Below are 26,546 nucleotides of genomic sequence, written 5' to 3' on the forward strand. Positions count from 1 at the left end.
GGGAGGAGGAAGGGCGCCTCGAGACCGCAGAGACGGTCACACAGCCTTCTTTGCCTCCAGAGCTGGGTGTTCTGCACCTGCTCTCTTCATTCAAAATGCTGGGGCGATGCCCAGGGCCTCCGGACCAGACCCGGTTGAGGCCCGAGAGGACGGAGGGACAGAAAGGCGGTAGGGGAGACTGGGAGGCAGAGGCGAAGCTGTCCAGGAAGCACAGGACACCTGCCCCCACACATTCTCTTGTCTCGGACTCTGGGGTTAATTTACTGGAAGTCACAGAAAAAAAGGCGAGTGACTCCAAGGCATGGCAACGCGGTCACAGGTCAGAGTTCTCATCCAGGGCCAGCGCTTCGCAGCGGAGGAGGAAGTAAGCAAAAATGTAACTTTGCTGTGCGTCAGTTTCGTTTTCCCGACTGTTACATCACGAGGATGAGAGAACCGGGGCACCCACCCCACCGCAAGGCTGGAGCCAGAATTCCGCGGGATGATAGCAAAGCGTTCAGGCCAGCGACTGTTAAGCCACAAGCTGCCAGAAACGCTACTGTGGACCTGACACGGGGTCGCGGCTCCTTGCCAACAGCACTCTGGCGTCCCCAACCGTGTGGCTATTCACCTCGGGGCTCCCCCTGTCCACAAGACCGCTGGCCATACAGTCAACCTTGCAGCCAGCCAGCACGGTCCCCAGGCAAGGTGGGGGAATCCCAGACACGCCAGGCCTACCTCTGCCCCACGTGTGTGTCTGAGGCTTCCTGTCCCCGTAACCACAGCCAGGTTCATCCAAGGGCAACCTCCGCCTCGGGATGGCTCTCCCTGGCCGGCTGATACCTACGGGGCAGCCAGGAGCAGCTGGCAATGTTTTCAGGAGCTCCCTGGGTGTCAAACATAGAGAGTACCTAGTGTGACCTCACCAGCTGCTTCTGAGAAAGTCACCCAGCATCTGCTGCTAACATTTCAAACACAGCCAGCACCGGTGTTGGCTGATGCCTGTGCGGAAATAGGATTGGAACAGGCTTGTGGGTCAGCACACCAGAGACCCTGTCAGGGGGGGCGCTGAGTTCTCTTCCAGGATCCTGGGTTCCTTTGAGGTTCTGACATGTGGGCAGCTAAATGGTAAACACAGGACTGAAGGTGTCCCCGGTGAATTACAGCACACATCTCCCAACTCTCAGCTGTGGGCAGAGATCCACCCCAGAATCATGCTGATGTCTGTAATTAATCAACCTGGGAGCACAAGGGTCTGACACCCCCACTTATCCTCTCCCCAGCCAGAGAGGGGATGAGGATAAGCCAAAGGATGTTGGATGAACTGCATGGGGGATACTGCAAACCAGTTCCGTATTTAACAGAAGGGTGAAAAAATGAGCCTATGCAGGGACGCCTAGGTGGTTCAGTCGGTGAAGCGTCGGCCTTTGGCTCAGGTCATGATCCCAGGGTCCCAGGATCGAGTCCCACGTCGGGCTCCCTGCTCAGCGAAGAGCCTTCTTCTCCCTCTACCTGCAGCTCCCTCTGCTTGTGCGCTCTCGCTCTCTCGCTCTGACAAATAAATGTAATAAAATCTTTCCCCCAAAATGAGTCTATCCAGAGACAAGCTAAAAGTTGTGTGAAATGCTCAAAACTAGCAAAACAAAACAAAACAAAACAAAAACAAAACAAAAAAAAAACAACAAAAACCAAGGTACAAATCGGATCGACGGGGGATTCCAAGAGCAGGAATCATGCATAAGGAGGTAACTTGATCAAGTGTGAATTTTAGCCCAACCTGCAGAAGGGGTCAGAGGACAGGGAAGTGAGTGTCTTGCATGGCTCATGCTTCCAACTCTTTAGGTCAACAACCCCACCAAATGGGGATAGGGACAGTGGCTTCGCCAGGTGCCCTCTAGCCTTAAGTGTGGGGCATCCCTTGAGGACATCTGGTGCCAATGTCCCTGCCTTGTTCTGCACGCGGGGAAGGTGGGAGGATCCAGGTCGGGGCGGTGAGCCTCCAGAGGCGGACCGTCCCCTCTTTGGGACCCCTATGCCGCCCTCGCCCCCACCCCAGCGTGCTCACCGGTTCGTTCGCCGCCTTGGCCGCCCCTCCTCCGGCAGCTCGCGAGACGCTCAGCGCCACCCCTGGCAGCCGCGCCCGCCGCAGAGCCGCGGCCCCGCCAGGCCTCTGCCCAGCGCCCTCCAGCGGATGGCCCGAGAAACTGCGTTCCCGTGGAGAAGCCGCTAGAGCAGGGGGGGGTCACAGGTCACAAAAACCTGCAGGGTGTGGTGGTGGTCATGAGAAAAAGCGCGCGGGGGGAGTCGTCCCGGAGTTGAGACGTTTTAGAAGCGTGTTTCAGTCTTTGCACTAACAGAGGCAAAAAAAAAAAAGGAAGGCACCACGGGATTTGACAGAGGATGGCTGTCCCCCAGTAGCTGCTCCCTTTCCTCCCTATTAGAACAGCCAAATTTTAGGTGAGTACACAGTCTTCCAGAACAAAAACTACATCTCTGAACCTCGGGCATGGCCAGCTATGACCTCAGTATTAAATTCTGGCCAAAGCAATATAAACCAAAGTGCTATATGATTTCCAAGAAATGTCCTTAAAGGGAGAAGTGATTTTTGGGGGGCGCCAGGGTGGCTCAGTGGGTTAAAGCCTCTGCCTTCGGCTCAGGTCATGATTCCAGGGTACTGGGATGGAGCCCCACTTTGGGCTTTCTGCTCTGCGGGGAGCCTGCTTCCTCCTCTCTCTCTCTCTCTGCCTGCCTTTCTGCCTACTTGCGATCTCTGTCAAATAAATAAATAACATCTAAAAAAATTGTTTAACCCTTAAAAATTTTTTAAAAAGAGGGGGAGTGATCTTCATCAGTCCTTCCTCCTGCTGGCTGGCTGGAATGCAGATGTGATGACCGATGCACAAGCAGCCATATTACCCCATGTGGTGGAAGCTACATGCTGAGGATGGTTAAGTAACAAAATTCTGTGCAAAGGAACCTGGTCCCTGACGTTAAGGGTGCTCTGTCCATCCTGTGTGGTCTACTCCTGGGTCTCTTTTATGTAAGTGAGAAATATATTTCCATTATATTTCATTCACACCACTATTGTTTGGTTTTCCATCTCACATAACTGAACTGATTCCTAACCAATAAACAGAGGAGATAAAAATCCTCTTTGTTGGCAGAAGTGGGGCAAGGATGTGCTAGAAGTAGTGGTCCCTTGTGTTAACAAAAGTTAGGGAGAAGCTCAAGGTAAAAAGAGGACTGTTACTGAAATTTCTAACCATTTCTAAGAACAGGCTCAAATCCTTGACTGTCTCCAGAGTGGGTCCCTGTTAGTTCTTCTACCTGCTGGCTGCCCACAGCAACTTCTTCTGATCCACACACTTTCAGGGGGTCAGTTCCAGCATAGATCAGACTACCCTCTTGAGACTGCCCTAATGACTTGCTAAAACTGCAGAGTTCAAGGACTCCACCCAACACCGGCGGGATCAATCCCTCTAGTGGTCCTATGTGTTCTGACATACGCTGAAGTCTGATCCACCATTTTACTCGTGGGGAAACTGAGGCCCAGGAAAGGAGTGGAACTCTCCAGAAGTCTCCCTGACAGCAGAGCACTGGGCAAGAACCTAATAATCAGCACCACCAGTCCAAGGTTTACTGCAATGCCCTGTGAATCCTCCGTCCTGGTCCTCTCAGGTGGTCCCTTGTAATTCAAAGATTGCCTGAGATCGGACACAATCTGCACAGCCTCCTCCATCCTCACAAACCTGGGACAAACAGCAGACTGAGGGATATCCCTGTGTCCCCTGAGCACATCTTTCCCATCTGCTTGCACTGCAGAGCTCTGGCCGCACCTGCTAGGCAGGAACAGACCTTGCATACCCTGGGCCTCCATGCAGACTTGCAGATTCAGCTGACTGGCCATTCAGCTGACCCCTCCCTGAGCCAGGGCCTGGGGGAGCACCTCAGGGGCTCTCCAGGAACAGAACACACTCCTGGGATCCCAACCTCCCCTCTACCAGACCTGCCACATGCCCTCCCTCTCCTCTCCCTGCGCGCCATACCCTGCCCTCCCCATGCCTGGGGGATGGCAAAGATGGTGTTGACATAAATGGATGCTTTTGTCACTTCCTGCCCCAGATTCTCAAGCATCCTCGGATACTGCTTTCCCCCTCCTTCTCCTGCTGGCTGAACTTCCATAGCCCACTCCTGTCCCTGGAAAGAATCAAGCTCTGACTGACTTCACAATACTGCTTTGCCCTTACCTCCCATGGATATCGCTCAGGTACTAACCCGAGGATGCCATGCCCAAGGAGGCAGGAACTGCCTTTGTCCTTGCTCTCAACTCCAGCCCCAGCAGACACATCGGCGCACCATTTCCCTTTGACAAAATCCATTGGCCCCCACCCAGCTGAATACAAGGTCTTTTCCCCTGGGAAATTCCAGCCCATCCTGGGTGCCTTGTCCTTGACTCAAAGGCAGATCCAGTGTGAACTCAGCATTGGCCCCTCCAAGGAGGAGCTGGGCCAGCTCCCACAACATACCTTTCACCTTCTAAGCCACGTAAGGGATCACTGGTTGATAACTGTCTGGGCTATAAGCCGTCCCTGTCCTCCCTAGGAGCTCATGATTTAAAAAATCAGGTGAGGCAACCGCGTGCTACAGCGCGTTTCGGAAAGTGACAAGGAGACAAACCCCCATCACGATCAGGGCCTTTTGCGGGCCCCAAATCCCTATTGCTTCAGGCCTGGAGAAAGCCTCTGGGGCTTCATCACAGTTTGTTTTCACCGTTCTAATAATTCATAATGACCACGCTCCGAAACCTGCCCCAGGGCCTTCTCTCCCGCAGCAACAGCGACTGCCCATTTTTCTGTCCCCTACCCAAACCCACAGCCCGCATGCCTGCTCTTAAGGGAGTGGAACTGGGGACGTGATCTGATCAGTGGGGAGCTCTCAACCAGCGGGGCCAGGACGTTGAAAGGCGGGTGCAAGGAACCTCGGTGTCCACGCGGGGCATTTGGAGAGCCTGAAGAGCGAAGGGAGGACAGCAGAAACGGTGGGAACGGAACAGATCGTGCCGGGTTCATCTCCGCACGCCCGGCTCCATCCCAGGCTCCGAGGCCCGAAGCGGCTCCCTTCGGCGCCACCTGGCGGCCGTCGCGCGCGAGCGGACCGCGGACCCAGCGCGGGTTCCCCGCCTGCGGGGGCCGGTTTCCGCGGAAGCCGGTTCCCGCGGGGCGGACGGGCTTGGGGGAGGGGGCGCCCAGCTTGGAGAGCCGGGACCGCGCGGCCCGGGGCGCGGAACGTCTCTGGATTCGGGCGGACCCCACGACCCCCGCCAGGGACTGAGAAGACCCGGGGACGCCGGCCCCTAGCTGCCGCAGACAGGCAGTCGCGGGCCGGAGCGCTGCGGGACGCTGGGCGCCCGAGTCAACGTGCGCGCACCCGCGCGCCACGCGCAGCATCCCGCACCAACACGCGCGCGCACGCACGCCCCGACGCTTGCCCGCGCCGGCCGGTCTCCCACGCAGCGGGTGGTGGGCACCGGAGCCCAGTGCTGGGGAGTGGGAGGCCTTTCCGAGGGGCGCACTCCCGCGGGCACACCGCTGCACGCTTTTTCCACCCTCACCTGGGGAGTGGGGACGCCGCCGCGGCCGCACTGTTCCCATGGGTGACCCCCTGGAGGGCGGGTCGTGGGGTCCGTGCGGCCCAGGCCCTTCCGAGCAGGCTGGGGGCTCCCGGGCCAGGCCGCTCCCACCTGCCGGCCGTGGCGGCCAATGAGAGCCTGGTCTGGTGATGTCATGCCCCGACCGGACCCTGGTGACGAAAGTCCCAGGTCACCCGTCAGGGAACCAGAGCAAACCCACCCGCGGGGGTTCCGGAAGTTTCCACTGCGGCAGCAGAGTGCGGCCTCGCCCCACAGCCTCGCGCGTGCCACTACGTTTTGCCTTCTGGGGTGTCCCCGAGTCACCTCTCCCTTGCCCCGGGGGTCTTCTTCCGTGGGGCCCCCCTTCATTTCCACTCGTGATCTCGTGTCCTCATCTGCATTCCCACAGGTGTGCCCTCATCCCCCAGGAATGTCCCACGTCACCTTTTCTCCGCCAGTACCACCCCGGACCCCTAAGCGGGGTCCTCAGCCACACTTTCACGTGCGGGTCCTCCCAAGCCACCCCCGTTGTGTTGTGGCCAAGGATGTGCATTTATTCGACTCCCAGTCCCGACCGAGGCTGTCAGTGTGTCCGAGTGTGTGTCCGTCCGTCTGTGACTGTCGGTCACCGTTTGTCTGGAGCTGTCACTGGCTGCGACTGTCCGTCTACGTGTCTGTCTCCGCGGCTTCTGTCCGTCTGTCACTGTGGGTGTCTGCTCCGCCGCTGCAGGTCTTTCCGTCGTGTCACTATGTGTCTGTCCGTCTGTCGGCGTCTGGCACTGGAGTCCGTCCGGGGCCCCCGGGGTCTCTGGGTCTCGCCTCCGAGGGAGGGAGAGGGAGGGGAGGTGGCAGCCCGGGAAGGCGGGGAGGGGCGGGGGCGGAGACAGTGGGCGGGGGCGGGGGCGGGCGGGGGCGCCGTGCGGCCCGGAGGGGGTGTGTGCGGGGGGCCGGAGGCGGCGGCTGTCAGAGTCGGCTCAGCCAGCGCCGGGGAACATCGGCCGCCTCCAGCTCCCGGCGCGGCCCGGCCCGGCCCGGCTCGGCCGCCTCAGGTGAGTCTCCCGCCCCGGCCGGGACTCTCCCCCGGCCCGCGGCCCATTCCGCGTCCGGGAAAATGTGCGCTCCCGGAGGGATCCAGGCCCCCCAAGCGGGACGCCCACCGCGCCCCCCGGCCTGCCCAGCGACGCCCCCCGCCGCCCCACACTCATCCTTAACTCTTCCCTCGCCGCCGCATACTTACGGTCGTCCGCGCGGGAGCCCGCACCCCGGAGGGCCGGCCACCGCCTCTGCTCTCGAATTCCTGGGGGGGACCCCCGAGCGCCCCTTCCCCCGCCCGCCCCCAAGTGTGGGGCCACTGGAAGACGCCCCCTCCTTGGGGCGGAACCCGAGCTGCGCATGTTGCTGGCGCCGGGCTGACTACCCCCCCCCCCACCCAGATCCCGCAACCCCAGCGCCCCTGCGCAGCGCTCAGCCGAAGCCCCCTCCGAGGCCCAGGCGTCCCCCTCCCACGGGGACTCCGTCTCTATTTGGGGAAAGGGGAGGCTCAGCGGAAGCCCCGAGTTATAATTAGCCCCACTCGGGTTTCCTAGTTAATCCCCAGCACCACCACCACCACCCCAGCCTCAGGGCGGCGGGGGTTGGCTGGGTGAGAGGTGACCGCCGCGAGAGGGGGGAGTTCCGACCCGGGGAATTTTGATCCCTTGGCTGGAGATGCCGGAACCACAGCAGCTGCTGCCCCAAAATAGCGCCCTCGCCCCTGCAGCCGGGGATCTCCGGAGCTCCGAGAACACAGGCGTCCCGGTTCGCCCTTCAGACCCCTCCGCAATGCCCGCGAGCCTCCAGACCCCCGCCCCGAGTTCCCGGCTCTCGGACTCCCGGGGCGGGGAGTGCCGTTCTTTTCTCGGTCTCTACTGCCCCCCACTGGCGGCAGCGTGCCCCGTAGCATCGGATGGATGGGGGACTCCAGTCCTGGGGGACCGGGGCTGGCGACCCTGATCGCTGAGGCTAGGCGAGACGAGTGCGCAGCTGACCGGCACCCACGGGTACCAGCGCCCCGTGCCAGACAGTGGATGAGGAGGGGCAGGGCAGGGTGGGACAGGGTGTGGAGTAAGCAGGATTTGGGGTACCCCGAGACCTGTAGCTCCCACAGCCTTGAATGCCCAATCCAGCCCCCAGGGCCCCCCCTGCCGCCCCCGACCCTGGCCAACTCAAGAGAGCCTGCGCCTTCAGGCCACCACCACCACCACCACCACCACCACCACCACCACCACCACCGCAAGCCTCCCCATCAGCGCCTCCCGTCAGTGAGGGCCCCGCCCCTGTCTGGTGGCCTGTGTGTGGATTGCGGCCTCTGGTGCGGGTGCCTGCGCTGCTCCGGCTGGGCCCAACGCAGTCCACCCAGCTAGGGGAAGGAGGTGAGGGTGGTGGGCGCTCAGTGGGGCAAGAGAAGGGATAGCCTGGCAGGCCTCATCTCTGTTGCCTCCGTTGGTCTGTCTGGGTGTCGTGTGTATGCCCGATCTCTGTCCCCTCTTGCTTCTCTGTCTGCCTGTGTCCTTGTCTTGGCCTGACTCCCTCCTTCCGTTTTTCTCCAGTCTCCCAACCTGCCCCACCTCCTCTGCAGCTCCACGATAACCCCTGGGCAAGAGTGTTACCTAATCTCCTCGCTCCTGGCAGCCTCAGACCTTCACCCTCTGCCTTTCTGTCTCCCAGCAGACGCCTGCCTGGCCTGGCAGCCATGAGGCCCCCCTGGTGTCCCCTGCACACGCCCTCCCTGGCTTCCCCAATCCTGCTCCTCCTCCTGTTCCTCCTGGGAGGAAGGGCAGAGGCTGAGGACCCGGAGCTGCTGGTGACTGTGCGTGGGGGCCGGCTGCAGGGCATCCGCCTAATGGCCCCTGGGGGCCCTGTCTCCGCTTTTCTGGGCATCCCCTTCGCAGAGCCACCTGTGGGCCCCCGTCGCTTTCTGCCACCGGAGCCCAAGCGGCCCTGGCCGGGGGTGCTGGACGCCACAGCCTTCCAAAGTGTCTGCTACCAATATGTGGACACCTTGTACCCCGGCTTCGAGGGCACCGAGATGTGGAACCCCAACCGTGAGCTGAGTGAGGACTGCCTCTACCTCAATGTGTGGACACCATACCCCCGGCCTGCGTCCCCCACCCCTGTCCTCGTCTGGATCTACGGGGGTGGCTTCTACAGCGGGGCCTCCTCCCTGGACGTGTATGACGGCCGCTTCCTGGCCCAGGCTGAGGGGACCGTGCTGGTGTCCATGAACTACCGGGTGGGAGCCTTTGGCTTCTTGGCCCTGCCAGGGAGCCGGGAGGCCCCAGGCAACGTGGGTCTACTGGATCAGAGGCTGGCATTGCAGTGGGTGCAAGAGAACGTGGCCGCCTTCGGGGGCGACCCAACGTCAGTGACTCTGTTTGGGGAAAGTGCCGGTGCTGCCTCGGTGGGCATGCACTTGCTGTCCCCTCCTAGCCGGGGCCTTTTCCACAGGGCTGTGCTGCAGAGCGGTGCGCCCAACGGCCCCTGGGCCACGGTGGGCGTGGGAGAGGCCCGCCGCAGGGCCACACTGCTGGCCCGCCTCGTAGGCTGTCCCCCAGGGGGTGCTGGTGGCAATGACACAGAGCTGGTTGCCTGCCTGAGGACAAGGCCCGCTCAGGACCTCGTAGACCACGAGTGGCACGTGCTGCCTCAGGAAAGTGTCTTCCGCTTCTCTTTCGTGCCTGTGGTGGATGGAGACTTCCTCAGTGACACACCCGAGGCCCTCATCAATGCTGGAGACTTCCACGGTCTGCAGGTGACTAGTGGCTGGAAGGGTTGGAGCTGGTTCCTCTAGGCCTGTTCTCCCACCCACCCCCAGCCCCCAGGCCCCTGGGGACCCAGGCATGAAGGCTCCTCAAGATCCAATTCCCAAAGGCCTGGGCTTCTGGCCCCATGGCCACCCCCCTCCTCCCTGAGAGCTCAGATCCTGGGGTGGTCAGTGGGGCAGAGAGAAAAGGAAACATGGGTATATTTTCTCTTTCTCTCTGTCCCTTCCCCAACTTCCTGCTCTTTTCCTCCATGGTTCTGGGGTCTATAACTATTGATCTCTCTGGCTCTTTGTCCATCTGTTTCTGTCTGCCTGTCTGTCTGTGCCCCCCCCCCCCATCCCTCCATCCTGTCCCTTCAGGTGCTGGTGGGTGTGGTGAAGGATGAGGGCTCCTATTTTCTGGTTTACGGGGCCCCAGGCTTCAGCAAAGACAACGAATCTCTCATCAGCCGGGCCCAGTTCCTGGCCGGGGTGCGGGTCGGGGTCCCCCAGGCGAGTGACCTAGCTGCCGAGGCTGTGGTCCTGCATTACACAGACTGGCTGCACCCTGAGGACCCAGCGCGCCTGAGAGAAGCCATGAGTGATGTCGTGGGAGACCATAACGTCGTGTGCCCCGTGGCCCAGCTGGCTGGGCGACTGGCTGCCCAGGGGGCTCGGGTCTATGCCTACATCTTTGAACACCGCGCCTCTACGCTCTCCTGGCCCCTGTGGATGGGGGTGCCCCATGGCTACGAGATCGAGTTCATCTTTGGACTCCCTCTGGAACCCTCGCTAAACTATACGGCCGAGGAGAGAACCTTTGCACAGCGACTGATGAGATACTGGGCCAACTTCGCCCGCACAGGGTCAGCAGTACTGAGGGGAGGAGGCCCCCAGGAGCCAGAGAAGCAAGAGAAGGGGACAGGGAGAGAGGCAGAGGCGGACAGACTGGGACAGACCGAAAGGGCAGGTCCAGTAGCGACCAGGAGAGGGGGGAGGGAAGCGTGGAGAAGAGAGACAGGAAGACAAAGAAGTTACCGTAGGACTTAGGAGCTAGAACTGTAGACCGCTGGGTTCAGGTAGGCCAGCGATACATTCACATGGATGTGTAGTAGCATTTGACTGCCCATGTATATGTAGTCACACACCGGTTTACCTGTCCGAAGAAGGGGACCACAACTCCGACATCACACGGGTGTTGTCAAAAGCAAAAACAAGATGTTTGTAGAGCTAGGACTGAGCCTGCTTACACAGTAAGGGCTCATAAATCCTAGCGATGTTTTAAATGGGAGAAACAAAGACAAAGATGGGGCAGTAAAGCTGAGGGAAAGGCAGAAAGAGGGAGGGCAGGAGGAAAGGGATGGCTCTAGCTGATGGGGGATCCGGGAGACCAGAGGGAAGGGTTAAAGAGGTGTTGGGAAGGAGGGGATGTGTTCTCCAGGGAGCCAAAGAGGGCTCGGGTCAGGGGGCAGCCTGCCTCCTCCTGCTGTCCATCGCCAGTCCACAGTCCCTAGGGCGGGCGGGGCAGGCTTGCCTGAGGCTGAGCCTTCCCTTTCCTTCCGAAGGGACCCCAATGACCCCCGGGACCCCAAAGTCCCGCAGTGGCCACCGTACACGGCGGGAGCGCAGCAGTACGTGAGCCTGAACCTGCGGCCGCTGGAGGTGCGCCGGGGGCTGCGCGCCCAGGCCTGCGCCTTCTGGAACCGCTTCCTCCCCAAGTTGCTCAGCGCCACCGGTATGCAGGGGCCAGCGGACAGGGGCTGGGCGGAGGAGGGCAGAAAAGGGGCGCGAAAAGAGAGAGGGGAGTGGGAGCCGGCCGGGTGTAACCCCTCTCTTCTCCCCCCACCAGCCTCGAAGGCTCCCAGCACCTGCTCAGGCCCCGCCCATGGGGAGGCTGCCCCGAGGCCCAGGCCCGGCCTTCCCCTGCCCCTCCTTCTCCTCCTCTTCCTCCACCTCTCCCGGCTCCTGCGGTTGTGACCACGGCCACTTACCCACCCCCCCCCCCCCGGCCTCAGGGGGCCCCTCCTCTAATGAGTGGTCGGACAGTGGGGAAGGGCCCCACTCAGGGATCTCCGACCTAGTGCACCCTCCCTCCTCAAACCGACACTCAGACCGGCCAGGGCTGGGAGGGGGTGGTGACATATGACCCATCTCAGGGACCCACACGCCTTTGTTGTCTAAATGGAAATGAAAACGCCAATTTTCTTTTTTTACAAAATTATTTGGAGCCGAAGCCTGGTGTCGGGGGCAGAGGGAGGGCCAGGCGCTAGACAGCACCCCCTAGTGGGGCTATAACAGTCAACCATTTCTGTCTCTTCTCTTTTTCCCACCAACCTACGGATCCTCCCTCTTCTGATCCTTTCTGTCCCACTGTCTTCCGGTCATTTTCTCCTCCCCCACCCCTTCCTTCCCGCCATCCTGCTCTGGCCCCTCCTCCACTCCCATCCGTCCTCTGGTCTTCTGTCTTTCGCATATTCTCCTGATCCTATTTCCACTGTCCTGCGTGCCCCCCTGCATTCTCCTTGTATTCTGCACTCACGCCCCCCCCCACCATGTACGTTCCCTGACCTTCCCCTTGTCCTCCTCCAACCCACTTGCCGGGCGCCCTGGCCGCAGACACACTGGACGAGGCGGAGCGCCAGTGGAAGGCCGAGTTCCACCGCTGGAGCTCCTACATGGTGCACTGGAAGAACCAGTTTGACCATTACAGCAAGCAGGATCGCTGCTCAGACCTGTGACCCAGACGGGACCCCCACGTCTCCCCGCCCTGCTCGCCCCGCCCGGCCCACTAGCTGTATATACTTATTTTAGGGCTGGGATATAATACGGAGGAGCCCTAGACCCTGCCCCCCTCCCCGAGTATCCCCGGAGGCTCCCCGTCCTCTGCATGTCTCGGGCCGAGCCCCTCCCCCGCGGTGCCTTCGCCCCTCTGGGCTGCCAATAAACTGTTACAGCCACAGCAGTGTGCGCGACTAGGGAGCGGGGAGCGGGCCTCAAACACCGGGGCTGAGTAGACAGAGCGGAGCGGGTGTGACAGGCACCCGAACTTGCAGACCTCAGGAGCGGGGCGGAGCGTGCCGGGTCCCACCACGCTACCCGGCCGCGCCCGCCGCCCCACCTCACGAGGCGGGGCTCGCGCCTGCGCAGTAGCGACGGCTGCGCGGCGGTGCATTGTGGGAGCCCTGCGGGTGGCGCTTTCCCCGCAGCTGCTGCTCGGGACTCTGCGCTGCGGGAGACCGGCGAGAACGTCCCCGAGAGCCCGCGCTCCGGTCCTGCCGGCGGCTAGCTCAAGACCCAGGTCCGAGAGAAAGCGCTGGAGCCGGAGTTCCGTCCGCGCCATCAGGAAGCGTCTGCCCGACCTCGGACCCCGCCGCCCGCCCTGGAGCCGCTGAAGGACGTCCACCTGGGCCTGGCCCCGCCCACCCGCGGCCCCGCTCGCCTGGCCCTGCTCTCGGGCCACTACCTTTACTATCACTACGGCTGCGATGGCCTGGACGACCGGGGCTGGGGCTGCGGCTACCGCACTCTGCAGACGCTGTGCTCGTGGCCAGAGGGCCGGCCCGCGGGCGTGCCCGGACTGACCGCCGTGCAGGCGGCTCTGGAGGACATGGGTGACAAGCCCCCCGGGTTCCGGGGCTCCCGGAGCTGGATTGGTTGTGTAGAAGCCAGCCTCTGCCTCGACCACTTCGGAGGGCCCCAGGGACGCCTGTGTCACGTACCCCGTGGAGCAGGGCTTCAGGGGGAACTAGAGAGGCTTTACTCCCACTTCGCTGGGGGCGGGGGGCCTGTAATGGTTGGGGGAGATGCAGATGCCCGGTCCAAGGCCTTACTGGGAGTCTGCCTGGGTCCAGGCACAGAAGCCTATGTTCTGGTATTGGACCCTCACTTCTGGGGTGTTCCGAAAAATCCCAGTGACCTACAAGCAGCTGGGTGGGTACGATGGAAAGAGGTAGGCACAGCCTTTGACAGCAACTCCTTCTACAACCTGTGTTTGACCAGCTGCAACTCCCAGAAGCAGCAGCACGCCCTGGACTGAGGCTCAGGTCCCAGAATGGAGACTATCTCTGGACCCAAACATACCTAAATAAACCCTTTACTCCAAGGCAAAAGCTGCCTGGGTCTTTGGAGTCACTAAAATGGTGCAGCTCTGCTAATTATGGCCCCAGCCAATCTTTGGGAGAATTTGGGGAGGTACATAATAAATAATCACTATGGAAGTGCTTTTATTGGCAGTAGGGCTGAACGTACAAAAAAAATTATCAGCTGGATAGGACCAGGCATTCACAATTCTAGACGAGGCCAGGAGTGAGCAGTAGAGGGCTCAGAAGAAGTCCACATCATCTGGAGCGTCCAGGTCACGGTATTCCACAATGGCCCGTGGGTCTCCTCGGACCATCCTGTGAGATACGGAAGAGGTAAGGTAGGAGGACAGCTTGAGGGTCCCTGAAAGGGAGCTTGAAGAGGGCAAGAAAGCTTGGACTTCTTAGCTCATTCTCACCTGTTCCGAGGCTTTCCGGGATAACCTCCTTGGCCTCGGAAGGCATCATAGTTCCCTCGGCCAGCACCATAGGGGGCGTGAGGGTATGGAGGCCCTCCCGTGGGGACCGCAGGGCGGACAGCACCAGCTACACAAAGAGATTGGGGTTGAGTTGAAAATCTGTGACCTCAACTATACCTTGGTTTAGCTTCCTTTCTCCCAGCCCCTCGCAGCCACTAAGCCCTTTCAAGTCTTCCCCTATACTTACCTCCATAGCCCAAGATGGGGGGCCGGGGCTGACCATAGGGCATCAGGCCCTGGGGAGTCTGGTGTGGGTAGGGGAGTCCCGGCGTCAGGCCTGGGGGGAGTACAACATGGACAGAAACATGAATTACTGCGGGAGGGGGGAGGGGGATGGGAGGTGGGGAATGACAACTGGCTTTTAGGAATACTGCCTGAGTGGAAAAGAATGTTTTCAGAGGATCATAGGATAAAGAGAACCAGGAGTCCTTGATAGTCAAGGGAGAGGGAATGTGGCAGACCCTCATGGATCGTATCTTACTCTGGGCAGGGCCAGGTGGCTGAGCCGGCTTGATCTCCGGCAGAGCCGGGCGCTTGGCATCAGTGAGAAAGTTGTTAAAAAATGCAACCTCCTTCTTCACTTCCTCAATCTTCTCTGCATGCTTGTTGAAGATATGTTTGCGTACAAACTCAGGGCCCTGGGTAAAGAGAGACTGGATCAGAACAGAGCAAGCAATGTGCAAGGCTAATCGACCTCCCCGCCCACCAGTTCCAGAGCCAATTCCTCCCCAGGCCAGAGGCGGCTTCCTGGCTCACCCCCTTCCGCCCACAGTTCTAACACAGCTCCCTACCATCCCAGACCTTGAATTTCTTGCCACTGAGAGGGCATAGCCACTTATCCTTGCCCAGTTCCTGGGTGTTAGAGGTGACAAACTTCTCCACTTCCTGCTCAGGGTCTTTGCGCCCCATCTTCTGAGCCTCTTCCTCAGAAAGAGATTCCCGCACACTCAGCAGTGGAGTCAGCTTCTCCTCAAATGTCTTCTGCCACTCTAGCACTGTGGTTTGGGAACAGGGACAAAAGCGAGCTGGAGAAGGGAGCCAGAAGCAAGGAAGGGACGAGGGGCGCCTGGCTGGCTCAGGGTATGTGGCTCTTGATCTCAGGGGTCCTGAGTTTGAGCCCCACGTTAGACAGAAGATTATTTTAAAATATTTAAAGAGGGAGGGAAAAAAAATGCGAGGCTGGGAAGGCACTGCTCCCAGAACACATCTACGACCAGAGGCAGCTGAGAAAGGGAAACCAAAGGGGACTCGGGAGTGGCTGGGAGCCCACCTTCTCCGTGACTGATGCGGTTGGGAGGCATGGGCCCCCGAACATGGATGATGCCACAGCGGTTGGGCATCTCATCCTCATTGGGGTACTCGCAAGTGTTATAATAATCCAGGGAATGCACAATGCGCAAATAGAGAAGGAGTTTGTCCAAAACCTGAGAGAAATCAAAACCCGTTGAGTTCACCATGCTCTCCTGGGCCCTCTGCTGCCCCAAGCCAGGAAGGACCCTTGCCCGCCTGCTCTAGCTGGCACCTTGATCAGTTTTTCATCCCGCTCCACGTTGATCTCTGCCGGGTTCCCTTCCTTAGGGGGCTCCTCAGGGGGAGCCCCCCCACTGCTCCCCAGCAGCTCCTCCTCCTCTGCACTCACTTCTTCAATCAGATAGTCAGTGATGTTCTTCAAGATTGGGTTCTGGGAGGGCAGACTCTGGGAAGGAGGAAGAAGAAGGGCAAGTGAGATGACAAGAGAAAACTCTGAGGCAGACAGATAGTCCCAGCAGCTCCTCATCAAGCAGAAAGGAATCCAGGGTTCCCCTGGCCTGTTACCACTGCTGTTATTTGTCTTTTCCTTACTTATTCTCTCTTAGCCAATACATCATCACTATGCCAGTCTGTTCTAGTGGAAGCTGGACATGCTGCTCAGATAGGCTGAGAACAGGGGATTAACGCTACAGACAAGACCAGAGATGCCCACAGCAGAAGACACGGTATGGGCTGCTTCTGGAGAAGTTTCACGGGAGTCACTGACTGTTGGCAGAGGAGGTGTCCCAGGCTCCGAGGCCCAGAGCTGGGTCCTGTCATCCAGCGTATGTATCAGCTTGGCGGCCAGCTTGATGTCGTTGCGCACTATCTGCTTGTGCTGGGTAATGCCGTTGATGTTGCGGACTCGGCGAGTCAGGTCTCTGTTCACACCAGGGCTCAGCTCACACTCCCGGAGCTAGAGGGAGCCAACACAAAGCTCACCAACACTTGCCCAGGAAGCAGCAGCTCCAGGAACTGGCCTACTGACAGGACCAGCGACTGGACCGTGAGCTCCCCGAGAACAGGGACCAGGAGCGTCTTACTCACAGACACCGGTATACGCTTAATGTGAGCAGACTGGACGGTTGGGGGGGCGGGGCAGAATGAATGAATCAAAGACCAAAGGAATCAGAGATTGTGTGCAGCACAGAGAGCCCATTCCCAGCACTTACTCGGATATTCTGCAGGTTCCAACAGATCTCTTTGATGTTAACGCTGCGGTCAAAGGTCACCCAGCCACGACGGAAAAACCTGCAGAAGGAAAGGTCAGCATAACCCTGGGGTGGAAGGGATCCTGGCCATCACCCACCCCCTGTGCCGTATCTCCAGGGTATCCAGGGTCACTCTCCTCCCCACGCCTCACCTCCTCTCCGGCTGGGGCTCTGACAGCGCCACACGCATAAAGCCTGGGTATCTTTTACAAAGCTGGAAAAACAGAGGAACAGAAACCCCACTGAGTGATTCGTTTCACTTCTTCCTCCAATCCCCCTGTCCTCAGAACCCTGGGACTGCCTTGACTCTTTCCTCAGGTTAGGAAACACCAATAAAGGGCTTAAGAGTAATGGCACTTAAAGGCCAATGGGGCGATCGGGGCCAGCCCACAGAAGGCATGGGCCCATGAGAAGGAGCTTCCCTGTTGGAGAAACGGGTATACATCAGAAGTAGAGTCACAGTACCTTCTCCCTGCCTCACCAGCTCCCCGACCCTGCCACCAAAGATGGAGCCCGGGTGCCATTCTTGCCCCCATGACCGCTCTTCCCCACTCACAGAAATGATCTCTGCCCGCGAGATGTTGGGTGCAATGTTGCGCATGAAGAGGGAGCAAGTCTTATGGAGGGGCCGAGGTTTACATTCCAGCCCAGGAGTGTCCTTAGGCTTCTCCCTTTCTTCTTCTTTGGGCTTCTCCTTTTCCTTGAGTGCCTCTTCTGGGCAGAAAGTGGTGGCAATTGGGGGATTTTTTTATTGTTGATTTTGGAGGGGAAGACGGAGAAGCAGTCACACTCCCACCTCCACACCCTCATCTCCCAAAAGGGCCGCCCCTGATCAATTTCACCCACTCCCACCTCCCCTACCCCTATTCAGGAGGAAGAGAATGGACTAGAAGCAGAAAATAAAACCCACCAGCCTCCTCCTTCTCTTCCTCAGCTTGGCCACTCTCCGACTCCGACTCTGACTCGGACACACTGCCTTCGTCAAAGCTGTCGTCACCACTGTGCTTCCTGTTCCGCTTCTTGCTACTCTGTGAGCCACGGCAGGAGGGTGGGGAGTCAGGTAACCAGGCCCCTGGGCCCGACACTGATCCCGCGGCAAGAGATACCCTACCTTTTTGGCATCTTTCTCAGAGTCGTCTTTCTTCTCTTCCTTGTCCCCATCACCCTCAGATTTCTTAGTTTTGTCATCGTTAGAACTGTCGTTCTCAGCCTGCAGGTAAAGACAATCCCAGGCATGTCCATCTCCCCGCAACCTTGATCAGAATGCCGGCCCTTCCCTAGCCCTCCGCCTCTCCTGGACCCATCACACAGCCCTCCAGGACCCCGACCACTGAAGCTGCCCCGTCACCCTCCCCAGGCGCTCACAGGCAGCGCCCAGCAAGGCCCGCCCGGACCTGTTTGCCGTCTTCTTTCTTGTCGTCCTTCTCATTGGCCTTGCGCTCTCCGTCCCCCAGGCCTGGTCCGGCCCGACCTTCTTCTTTCTTGCTGGGCTCCCCAGGCTTTCCTGCCTGCTCCTCCTCCTGCTCCTGCTCCAGGATGCGCAGATCATTCTCGGTCCCTCCTTCCATCTTAATCACCGCTACCAACAAAGGGAGCAGAGGTCACAGTGGCCCTGGCCTTTAGCCTCTGGCTCATCAACTGACTTCTGTTGCCCAACCAAGACCTTGGTCACCACACATCCTCCTCCCCCCCCAGTCCACACACCTGCATCCAGCATCTTGACAATGGCATCAGCTTTGTCTATGTCCAGGAGAAGATTATCAAACCAGCCACTCTCCATGAGGGACAGGAACACCCTCAGTCGGTTCTGCAGGGCCCCCCGGGCCTCCTGCCGACGCTTCCCCACCTCATCTGGGTGGTACTTAGACCGAAACCTGGGAAGGAAGTAGGGAGGGAAGAGACAAAATAGTCACTGGATGCCATGACCAGGACATGGGGAGGGGCCCGGGCAAGTCAGGGCTTAGTCCCCATCCTCTCACACCCACAAAAAACTATGAAAGCAGAAAGACTGGGGAGAGGGGTGCACTAGAACCACCCAATACCCCCAAAAGGAACCAGAGGTTATGCTCTGAGAAGATCTGGGGGACAGCCAGGAACTAAGAGCTCTGGATTTGGGAAAAGCAATGACTACAGGGGGAGGCCAGGGTTAGAGAGGCAGAATGATTGCCCTGAGTCTCTGGGAAACGCTAAGTTAAAGAAGTGTAGTTTCCCAAAGCTTCCAAGAGGAAGGCTAAGCAACAGGCCCCAAAGAACCTCCCTCTCCTTGCCAACCCCCAGCTAAAATCATTACAGGATGGCTCCCACCAACTCCCTCCATCCCTAGGTGGAAGACAGAGGGAAACCTGAAATGCACCAGATAGGAAAAGCCAAAAAAGGCAGAAAAGCTTTCTCCCCGCCTGGGAAGAAAAGCAGATGGTGGAGGGACAGGGAAAGACCAAAGGGAGAAACTGAAGTGCCCTTATAACGTCAGGTACTGCCCACAGGGAGAGAGAGAGGAGAGGGGTAGAGGATTAGGATGGAGCATGGAAAGAAAACATTTAAAATAGGACCTTGAGGGGGGAAAAAAAGAAAAAAACAGAAGAAATGAGGAGTATGAGAAAAAGCAGAAAGCCAAAGTGTGAGGAAGTCCCAGAAATCGAAAACAAAGGGAAAAAACTGAAGGCCAGAGAAACTGGGGGAAAAAAAAATGGGAAACAAGTGGTTAGGCGAGGAGCAAGGACAGGGATGGAGAAAGAATGAAAAGTACCAGAGAATGAGACCAAGGCACAGAGAAAGAAGAAAGAGGGGACAGTGACAGACAAAACAGAACTACAAGTTGAGCGTGAGAGGAAAGGAAAGCCGCAGGCATCACCTCCAGGATCTTTACCTTGGCCGCTTGGTCAAACAGAGCTCAAGATTTAACTAGCCGCGCCCAGGGCCCATGCTGGCAGGTGGGCCACCGGCTGGCTCCTGGCTGGGGCGTCCCGGCCCAGATGCCCCACCCCCGCGGGGCTCCGCGGTGGGGGCCCTGACTGACTAGCTGCCTGAGCAATCACATTCAGCTAAACCGCTGCATTGTGCACAGCAGTGCCCTGCCTGTCTGCCTGGCCGGGGCAGCGCAGCTCAGCCCAGGGGGCTCATGTATGGGCTGGGTATGGTGGGGGTGGAGGTGGGTTTGCTCCGAGCTCCGTCGATGAGCGGGTGTAGTTCCCAGTTCTGGCTCTTTTCAAGGAGGAGGAGCAGAAAGAGGATGAGGAGGAGGAGGAGCAGGAAGGGGGGAAAAGATGGTTGATTAAAATTAAAACATCCACAAAAGGAAAAAAATTAAAACTCTTTTTCTGTCAACGACCCTGAGATCTGTGCTTTTTCTTGTCTGGATTCACTCGTTGCTTTTGGGAGAACAGCACAGCCACACCGGGTCCCGGCGATCAGGGACGACAATGACCCCATACCAGCGAGTGGGAAGCAGGCTGTCTGCTGCCCCAAGGGAACAGGTGGCTCTGGCCAGCTGCCTGGAGGTGTCCCACTCACTGAGGACAGAGGGGAAGCGAGGTGGGGTGGGAGGCCGTGGCAGACGCTGAAGTGAGGAGGAGAACCCATCAGCCAGTGCTGTTGTACTTCCCATCCCCCACCCCCAGGAAGTTCTGGATTGGGGAGAAGGGCAAGAGGACAGGGCTGCAGGCTCCGCTGGCGGGGCCAGGGGAAACATGCTCGGGAACAGAGAGGACGAAGACGGGGCACTCACCACTCCTCATCTTTATGAGCCAAAAAGAAATCCTGCATCTGCTGCCTTCGGAAATCCAACTTATAGTCATTGTAACGCTTCACAGCCTCGGTCTCATCCACAGAGTCATCCAATGACAGGAGAAACTCCTTGAAGGTCTTCATCACCGGTGGTGGCACACCCAGGTCAATCTCTGCGATGCTGCCCAGCCTGGGGGGGGCCCGGTCAGGAAGTCTTGGTTGCGGGGGAGAGGGTGGGGGGGATGGGGGGGCCAGGGTAGCCAGCTGCCCCCTTCCTTTGCCCACCACGGACACCACCCCAGGCACCGACTGCTACCACCCCCACAGGCACCCCTCTCTGTCCCTAACCCGCTTCCTGGCTCCAGCCACGGTCCTTGGCAACCCCAATCCGTCCCCCAAACCTAACATCTCCCTTCTCCCAAGAACCCCGGAACCCCAGGTCTTTACCTGGCCTGGATAGGCAGAACGTGGTGCTGCATGATGTGGACGTCTGGGTGGCCCCAGGGCTGAGGGGGGCCGTAGGTAGGGCCCCCACCCCCCCCAGCATAGGGCATCTCATAGCCACTGTGGTATGGGTCAGAGCTGTGCTCATCCCTGAGGGTGGGGGACACAAAAGTCAGACAGAGAAGGGAATCATGTCTCCAGAGCACGACGGAGGATGGGACAGAGGAAGGGGCATATGGAATGTGGTCTCTCACCCAAGGGTTTAGGGGATAAGAAAGATGGGTTTATAAGAAGTCTGAGAAAAGGAAACGATAAAGTCCTCAGTGAGGTGAAGAACACAGCCGGGGCCAAGTGGAACTGAGGCTGAGGAGGGAAGCCAGAGAAACCGTTGCCACCTCACCAGTCTCGCCTCATGCGCTTCTGCGGGGGGCTGAGCTCGTGGCGGGGAGGAGAGAAGCGCTCTCGCCGACTGCGGTCATAATCCCGATATTCACCCCGACTGCGCCGCTCCCGGCCACGGTCCCACTCTCTGGCGATAAGAACGAGCAACGGCATTAGGACACAGCCAGGCATGCTCCTGGACAGGCCCTTCCTATCCCAAAACACACGGCTAAAAGCCCCCAATTATGAAACTATTCTCTAAACAAAAAAGGAAGACTCAGTGATGCCCATTGCCATCATTTCTGCCAGTACCCTCAAGCGGACGGCTCTCCAAGCTTGTTTCGCTTCTCCGCTTTCCGTGGGAGCAGGGATATCAACCATTAACAGGTACGCAACTTATCAAGTGTCTCCCTCACAGCTCACGCAACCTATTGGCTTGCTAATCTTCTGCCTCAGAGCCTAGCAAAGCTGTCCTCTACCCTGCCCCCGTCCGTGTGCCCTGACGTTGGTCATTTCCCCTGTAACTGCAGCCTCTGGTGACCCAATCTCTAGTCCCTCCCACTTCTCTCCTGTCAAAGCGATCAGGGATCTTTCTCAAACATAAATGCAATCATGCCATACCCTTCCTTGCTAAATGCCAGTACACTACACCGTTCGAAACCTTGGTCCTGCTGTCCTTGCAGTCTCTCCACCAGTTACCAGCCACCCCCATCCCGACCTTAACCAAATAGACATCCTTTGCCCTGGCCCAGGGGTTTTCAAACGTTTGGTCTAGGGACTGCTAGCCACCCCCCCACACACTCTAAAATTACTGCAGGACACCTGGGTGGCTCAGCCGGTTAAGCATCTGCCTTCAGCTCAGGTCATGATCCCAGGGTACTAGGATCCAGCCCCACATCATCAGGCTCCCCGCTCGGCGGGGAATCTGCTTCTCCCTCTGTACCCCACCATGCATGCACACACTCGCGTGCTCTCTCTCAAATAAAATCTTTAAAATAAATTAAAAAATGTTTTAAATAAAATTACAGATTAAAGAGCTTTCTTTATGTGGATGACATCAATACTGTACTCAAAACAGAACAATATCTATTAATTATGCAGTTATAAATTAACATGAATTACATTTTTATGAAAGACAGCTATTTTCAAAAAAAAATTTTTTTTTAATAAGCAAAGTGCTACTTGGGGGCACCTGGGTGGCTCAGTGGGTTGAGCCTCTGCCTTCGGCTCAGGTCATAATCTCAGGGTCCTGGGATCTAGCCCTGCATCGGGCTCTCTGCTAGGTGGGGAGCCTGCTTCCTCCTCTCTCTCTGCCTGCCTCTCTGCCTACCTGGGATCTCTGTCTGTCAAACAAATAAATAAAATCTTTAAATAAATAAGTAAATAAATAAAATATTAAAAAAAAAAAAAAGAAAAGAAAGAAAAGTGCCATTGGGGTGCCTGGGTGGCTCAGTTAGTTAAACGCCTGCCTTCGGCTCAGATCGTGATCTTAAGAGTCCTGAGATCCAGCCTCACTTCAAGCTCCCTGCTCAGCTGGGAGCCTGCTTCTCCCTCTCCCACTCCCCCTGCTTTCACGCACAAGCTCTCTCACGCTCTCTCTCTCAAATAAATAAAATCCTTAAAAAAAGGAAGAAAGAAAAGTGCCATTGTTTTTGCATTTAACAAATCTTTTCAAGGCCTGGCTTGATACGGACAGCTGAATTCTCATATTTACTTTTTTTTCAAAGATCTTATTTATTCATTTGAGAGAGTGAAACTGAGAAAGCGATATAGATAGAGTAGGAGTGGGGGGAGGGGGTGTCGGGAGAGCAGAGGGAAAGGGAGAAGCAGACTCCCAGCTGAGCAGGGAGCCCTACACGGGTCCAGATTCCAGCACTCTGGGATCTGGGATGGTCGTGACCTGAGCTGAAGGCAGATGCCTAACTGAGCCACCCAGGCACCCCCATATTTACTTCTACATTCAATCTATTGTAGTATGTTGTTTGGTTAAAAAACATGAAGAAAATCTAGCCTCACAGATGCATAGTTGGAAAATGAAATACTCTGGGGTGCCTGGGTGGCTCAATGGGTTAAGCCTCTGCCTTTAATTTGATCTCAGGGTCCTGGGATCAAGCCCCACATCGGGCTCTCTGCTAAGCAGGCAGCCTGCTTCCCCCGCTCTCTGCCTACTTGTGATCTGTCAAAGAAATAAATAAAATCTTTAAAAAAAAAAAAAAGAAAGAAAATGAAATACCTTAATAAATAGTCTTTTCAAGTAACTGAAACTATACTTTGATACTACCCAAAACTTGACAAGAGAGGTTTTTTTTTTTTAAGATTTTATTTATTTATTTATTTATTTATTTAAAGATTTTATTTATTTGACAGAGAGAGAGAGATCACAAGTAGGCAGAGAGGCAGGGGGAAGCAGGCTCCCTGCTGAGCAGAGAGCCCTATGTGGGGCTCAATCCCAGGACCCTGAGATCACAACCTGAGCTGAAGGAAGAGGCTTTAACCCACTGAGCCACCCAGGCACCCCAAAACTGGCTTTTTTAAAAAATGCTTGGTGCCACTGCCTTGATTTGCACTAAGACAAAAGCAGTTTTCCCACCAATGCTACAGCACCAACAATGCAAACAGCAACACAGTGAAAACGACAATCCTACCTTAAAGTTGCTATAAAAATACTTCTAACACCACAAGTCCCTGGGGTCTGTGGGCCCGATTTTGAAAACTGCTACTTTATTATCATTTTTTTAGAGGAGGAGAGAGGCAGCGGTAGAGGGAGAGAGAATCTTAAGCAGGATCCTTGCCCAGCCAGGAGTCCAGCACGGGGCCCATCTCCACACTGTGAGATCATGACCTGGGCCAAAATCAATAGTCTGACACTTAACCGAATGCACCCTCCCAGCCACCTCTGAGAACCACTACTTTATTTTTTTAAAGATTTTATTAAAAAAGAAAAAGAAGATTTTATTTATTTTATGAGAGAGAGGGATAGCGAGAGAAGTAACACAAGCACAGGGGAGCTGGAGAGGGAGAAGCAGGCTCTCTGGGGAGCAGGGAGCCCACATGGGGCTCAATCCCAGGACACTGGGATCATGACCTGAGCCAAGGCACAAGCTTAATCACTGAGCCACCTAGGCGCCCCAAGAACTACTTAAAAACAAACAAATAAGAACTAGAACATGGGCTCTTTTCTGCACACAATTTTATGTCCCCAAGTCCAAACTGTTGACTCCACCTGTGCCTGGGGAATTCCCATTCATCTCTCCAAGTCTTGCTAAGTGTCACTTTCCTGGGCTCTCTCCGACATGATCACCTCCAACACGACTCCCCTACTTGAGATCTGCTCCTTCAACTCTTTACCATCTTTATGACGATCCCTCGTACATACTCAACTGCAGCACACCCAAGGCCATTTTGCCCTCCACTCTGGGCCCCAGACTATAGATTATTTAATCACAGTAATTACTTCTTGGCCCTTCTCAGAATTCGGAACACCTCTGACTTTCTTCTTCCTTACAAAACAGAAGGGGAGAAAAAGCACCACATGGTCTCCCCACTGAAGAAATACACGGACTACAGACTGGAAGCTTCCCTGACCTCGTTTTTCAAAATAATACTGAATGAATAAATGCTACGCCAGTAAGTCACCTCAAAGTTTTGTGATATCCTTTAGATTTAAAAAAAAAATATCGGGCACCTGGGTGGCTCAGTGGGTTAAGCCGCTGCCTTCAGCTCAGGTCATGATCTCGGCTCAGGTCGGCTCAGGTCATGATCTCAGAGTCGTGGGATCGAGTCCCGCATCAGGCTCTCTGCTCAGCAGGGAGCCTGCTTCCCTCTCTCTCTCTGCCTGCCTCTTTGTCTACTTGTGATCTCTGTCTGTCAAATAAATAAATAAAATCTTTTTTAAAAAATCGTTTCTCTTAATTAGTTTTTCGGAAACGATGTCAGATTTCCCTCAATGAAAAAACCTTAAAAATATTTAACTCAAGGGCATCCCAGAACGCGAATGACTAGCTGAATTAGCCTAACCCTCACTGCCCCAGAGAACTCTTTCTGATTTTAGGGAAGAAACTGAACCACATTCGGCCAGGGAACAGGTCTGGTCTGACAAGCCCTCCAGTCCAGTCAACTCTAAAACATCACTTTCTTTGAATCCACCTGTTTCAGGGGTAACTTACAAACAATGAAACTCACGCATCTTAAAGTACATGCATAAATGTTACTTCCTCCTACTCAAACTAGTGGACGTTTCAAAAATCGAGCGGGGGGAAAAAAAAAAATCTCTGGCCAACCTCGAATGGGCTGACCGACCCGAAACGGTGGAGTATAAGCGACTTCATGGGGTTCGCTCTATAAAATAGTAATAAAGGCAATGCAATGAGGGCGGAGGGCCACAGAATGAGGCAGGGGGACAAAGCTGGGGCAAAGTCTTACCGGTCATTCCAATCGTCCCCTCGACGTCTTTCATCTCTTTCCCGGGAACGGTCATAGTCGCTGCGCTCTCTTCTGAACTTGTCCCTGCGCCTTCGGTCATACTCGTCATCGCTGTCACCCATGGCGCGGTCTGAGGGGGCCTGGAGCCCAGACAGGGGGGGTCAGGGTGCAGAACAATGACGAGGAGAGGAAAGGCTCCAGAGCCGCTCCGGAGCTGCACGCTCGCCTCCCTCCACAAAAGCCGGCCTTCCGCTGTCCCCTCCATCCTACGCCCTCTCCCCGCGCAGGTGGACTGCTCCAACACTCTACGGGCCCCGGGGGGGGGGGGTGTGGGGGGGGGAGTCTCCCTGCCCACGCCCGCCGGCCGCCCGAACCCGTTCCCGCCCGCCGCATCCCCGGCTCCTCAGGCCCCGCCCCTCCCCCACCTGGGAGCGGTCGCGGCCGTTAGCCTCGCGTTCCCGCGGGCGAGTTTTCCGGGAGACCTGGGCCCGCCTCCTGCTTCGGGCGCGCGACGAGGACGGCGCGGACGATGAGAGGGAGACGCGGGGCTCTTAACGAGAGGGCCAAGGAGACGAAGAGAAAGCGGGACAGCCGGGAATGGGCGGTCGGCGCGCGCCGCTCCCGCTGCGCCCGCGTCACCGACGGAACGGAGCCCCAGCCACAAACTACACCCCCGCGGCCTGAGCTGGAACTTAAAACACACAGCGAGAGGCAGGGAGCGCCCGGGGTTGATGGGAAGGGGCGGGGATCCGGAAGTCTCGCGCGCTTTCCGGAGCGAGAACTGCGCGGACGGCAGTGGTTACGGCAGCCGAGGTGGTCCAAGCGAGGCCTCGGGAGGACGGTTGGGGTTTCTGGGCTTGAAGGAGACCTTCTTCTTGCCGAGGTCTAAGGTTGCCCTACCTCGGATGTGTCCGGGGCCTGAACCAGTTCGTGTCCAGTTGTTGACCCCCCAACTCTGCTCGGGGAGCCTCCTGCCCTCATGCGGGGCTGTTTCCCCTTATTCTGGCGCAAGGCGCGGAGTTGGGGAGTGCAGGCCTTTAGCACCATTTTAAAGCATCTCCCACCATTTTGTGCTGCGCCAGAGCCCGGCCTTATTGCCGGCTCGGTATTTACCACCTGCAAACCCCT

General features: G+C 57.3%; 3 protein-coding genes across 11 annotated transcripts; 2 read left to right on the top strand and 1 right to left on the bottom strand.

Annotated features, from left to right (window-relative positions):
* The first annotated feature begins 6,543 nt into the window (after positions 1-6,543).
* Positions 6,544-12,346, top strand: ACHE (acetylcholinesterase (Cartwright blood group)). Of its 5 annotated transcripts, none has more exons than XM_045075031.1 (6): positions 6,549-6,657; positions 7,774-8,019; positions 8,315-9,398; positions 9,771-10,255; positions 10,955-11,124; positions 11,239-11,999. In XM_045075031.1, the coding sequence occupies exons 3-6, from the start codon at positions 8,340-8,342 to the stop codon at positions 11,364-11,366; spliced, it is 1,842 nt and encodes a 613-aa protein (XP_044930966.1). In that variant the 5' UTR covers positions 6,549-6,657; positions 7,774-8,019; positions 8,315-8,339; the 3' UTR covers positions 11,367-11,999. The 5 variants fall into 5 exon arrangements, with proteins under 5 accessions (XP_012916439.1, XP_044930966.1, XP_044930965.1 ...); XM_045075030.1 differs by having other exon boundaries at positions 8,318-9,398; XM_013060985.2 differs by lacking the exon at positions 7,774-8,019 and having other exon boundaries at positions 6,544-6,657.
* A 94-nt stretch (positions 12,347-12,440) lies between these two features.
* UFSP1 (UFM1 specific peptidase 1 (inactive)) lies at positions 12,441-13,526 on the top strand. Its single transcript, XM_013060992.2, has one exon. The coding sequence runs from the start codon at positions 12,997-12,999 to the stop codon at positions 13,423-13,425; it is 429 nt and encodes a 142-aa protein (XP_012916446.1). The 5' UTR covers positions 12,441-12,996; the 3' UTR covers positions 13,426-13,526.
* A 69-nt stretch (positions 13,527-13,595) lies between these two features.
* SRRT (serrate, RNA effector molecule) lies at positions 13,596-26,157 on the bottom strand. Of its 5 annotated transcripts, none has more exons than XM_004761566.3 (20): positions 25,844-26,157; positions 25,419-25,558; positions 21,016-21,144; positions 20,619-20,765; positions 20,173-20,361; positions 18,153-18,322; positions 17,843-18,027; positions 17,560-17,658; positions 17,359-17,476; positions 17,005-17,159; positions 16,601-16,662; positions 16,410-16,488; positions 15,965-16,153; positions 15,470-15,643; positions 15,218-15,371; positions 14,749-14,942; positions 14,429-14,585; positions 14,135-14,224; positions 13,888-14,014; positions 13,596-13,786 (listed from the first exon to the last, which is right to left on the bottom strand). In XM_004761566.3, exons 2-20 carry the CDS (start codon positions 25,538-25,540, stop codon positions 13,711-13,713), a joined length of 2,616 nt encoding a protein of 871 aa, XP_004761623.1. In that variant the 5' UTR covers positions 25,541-25,558; positions 25,844-26,157; the 3' UTR covers positions 13,596-13,710. The 5 variants fall into 5 exon arrangements, with proteins under 5 accessions (XP_004761623.1, XP_012916433.1, XP_004761622.1 ...); XM_013060979.2 differs by having other exon boundaries at positions 14,135-14,236; XM_004761565.3 differs by having other exon boundaries at positions 17,005-17,162.
* Positions 26,158-26,546: the final 389 nt, after the last annotated feature.

Source organism: Mustela putorius, unplaced genomic scaffold (assembly GCF_011764305.1).
Source record: "Mustela putorius furo isolate JIRA1106 unplaced genomic scaffold, ASM1176430v1.1 tig00000139_pilon_pilon_pilon, whole genome shotgun sequence".
NCBI lineage: Eukaryota > Metazoa > Chordata > Mammalia > Carnivora > Mustelidae > Mustela > Mustela putorius.

Bases quoted from the DNA above. Each gene is read 5' to 3' on its own strand.
- UFSP1 (XM_013060992.2), top strand. From the start codon at position 12,997: ATGGGTGACAAGCCCCCCGGGTTCCGGGGCTCCCGGAGCTGGATTGGT.
- SRRT (XM_013060978.2), bottom strand. From the start codon at position 25,540: ATGGGTGACAGCGATGACGAGTATGACCGAAGGCGCAGGGACAAGTTC. The intron at 17,163-17,358 runs GTGGGTTTTATT...CTTTCTGCCCAG, and splicing joins GGAAGAGAAGGAGGAGGCTG to AAGAGGCACTCAAGGAAAAG. The intron at 13,787-13,887 runs GTGAGAATGAGC...CGTATCTCACAG, and splicing joins CCCGGAAAGCCTCGGAACAG to GATGGTCCGAGGAGACCCAC.
- ACHE (XM_013060985.2), top strand. From the start codon at position 8,340: ATGAGGCCCCCCTGGTGTCCCCTGCACACGCCCTCCCTGGCTTCCCCA. The intron at 10,256-10,954 runs GTCAGCAGTACT...TTCCTTCCGAAG, and splicing joins GCCAACTTCGCCCGCACAGG to GGACCCCAATGACCCCCGGG. The intron at 11,125-11,238 runs GTATGCAGGGGC...TCCCCCCACCAG, and splicing joins CAAGTTGCTCAGCGCCACCG to CCTCGAAGGCTCCCAGCACC.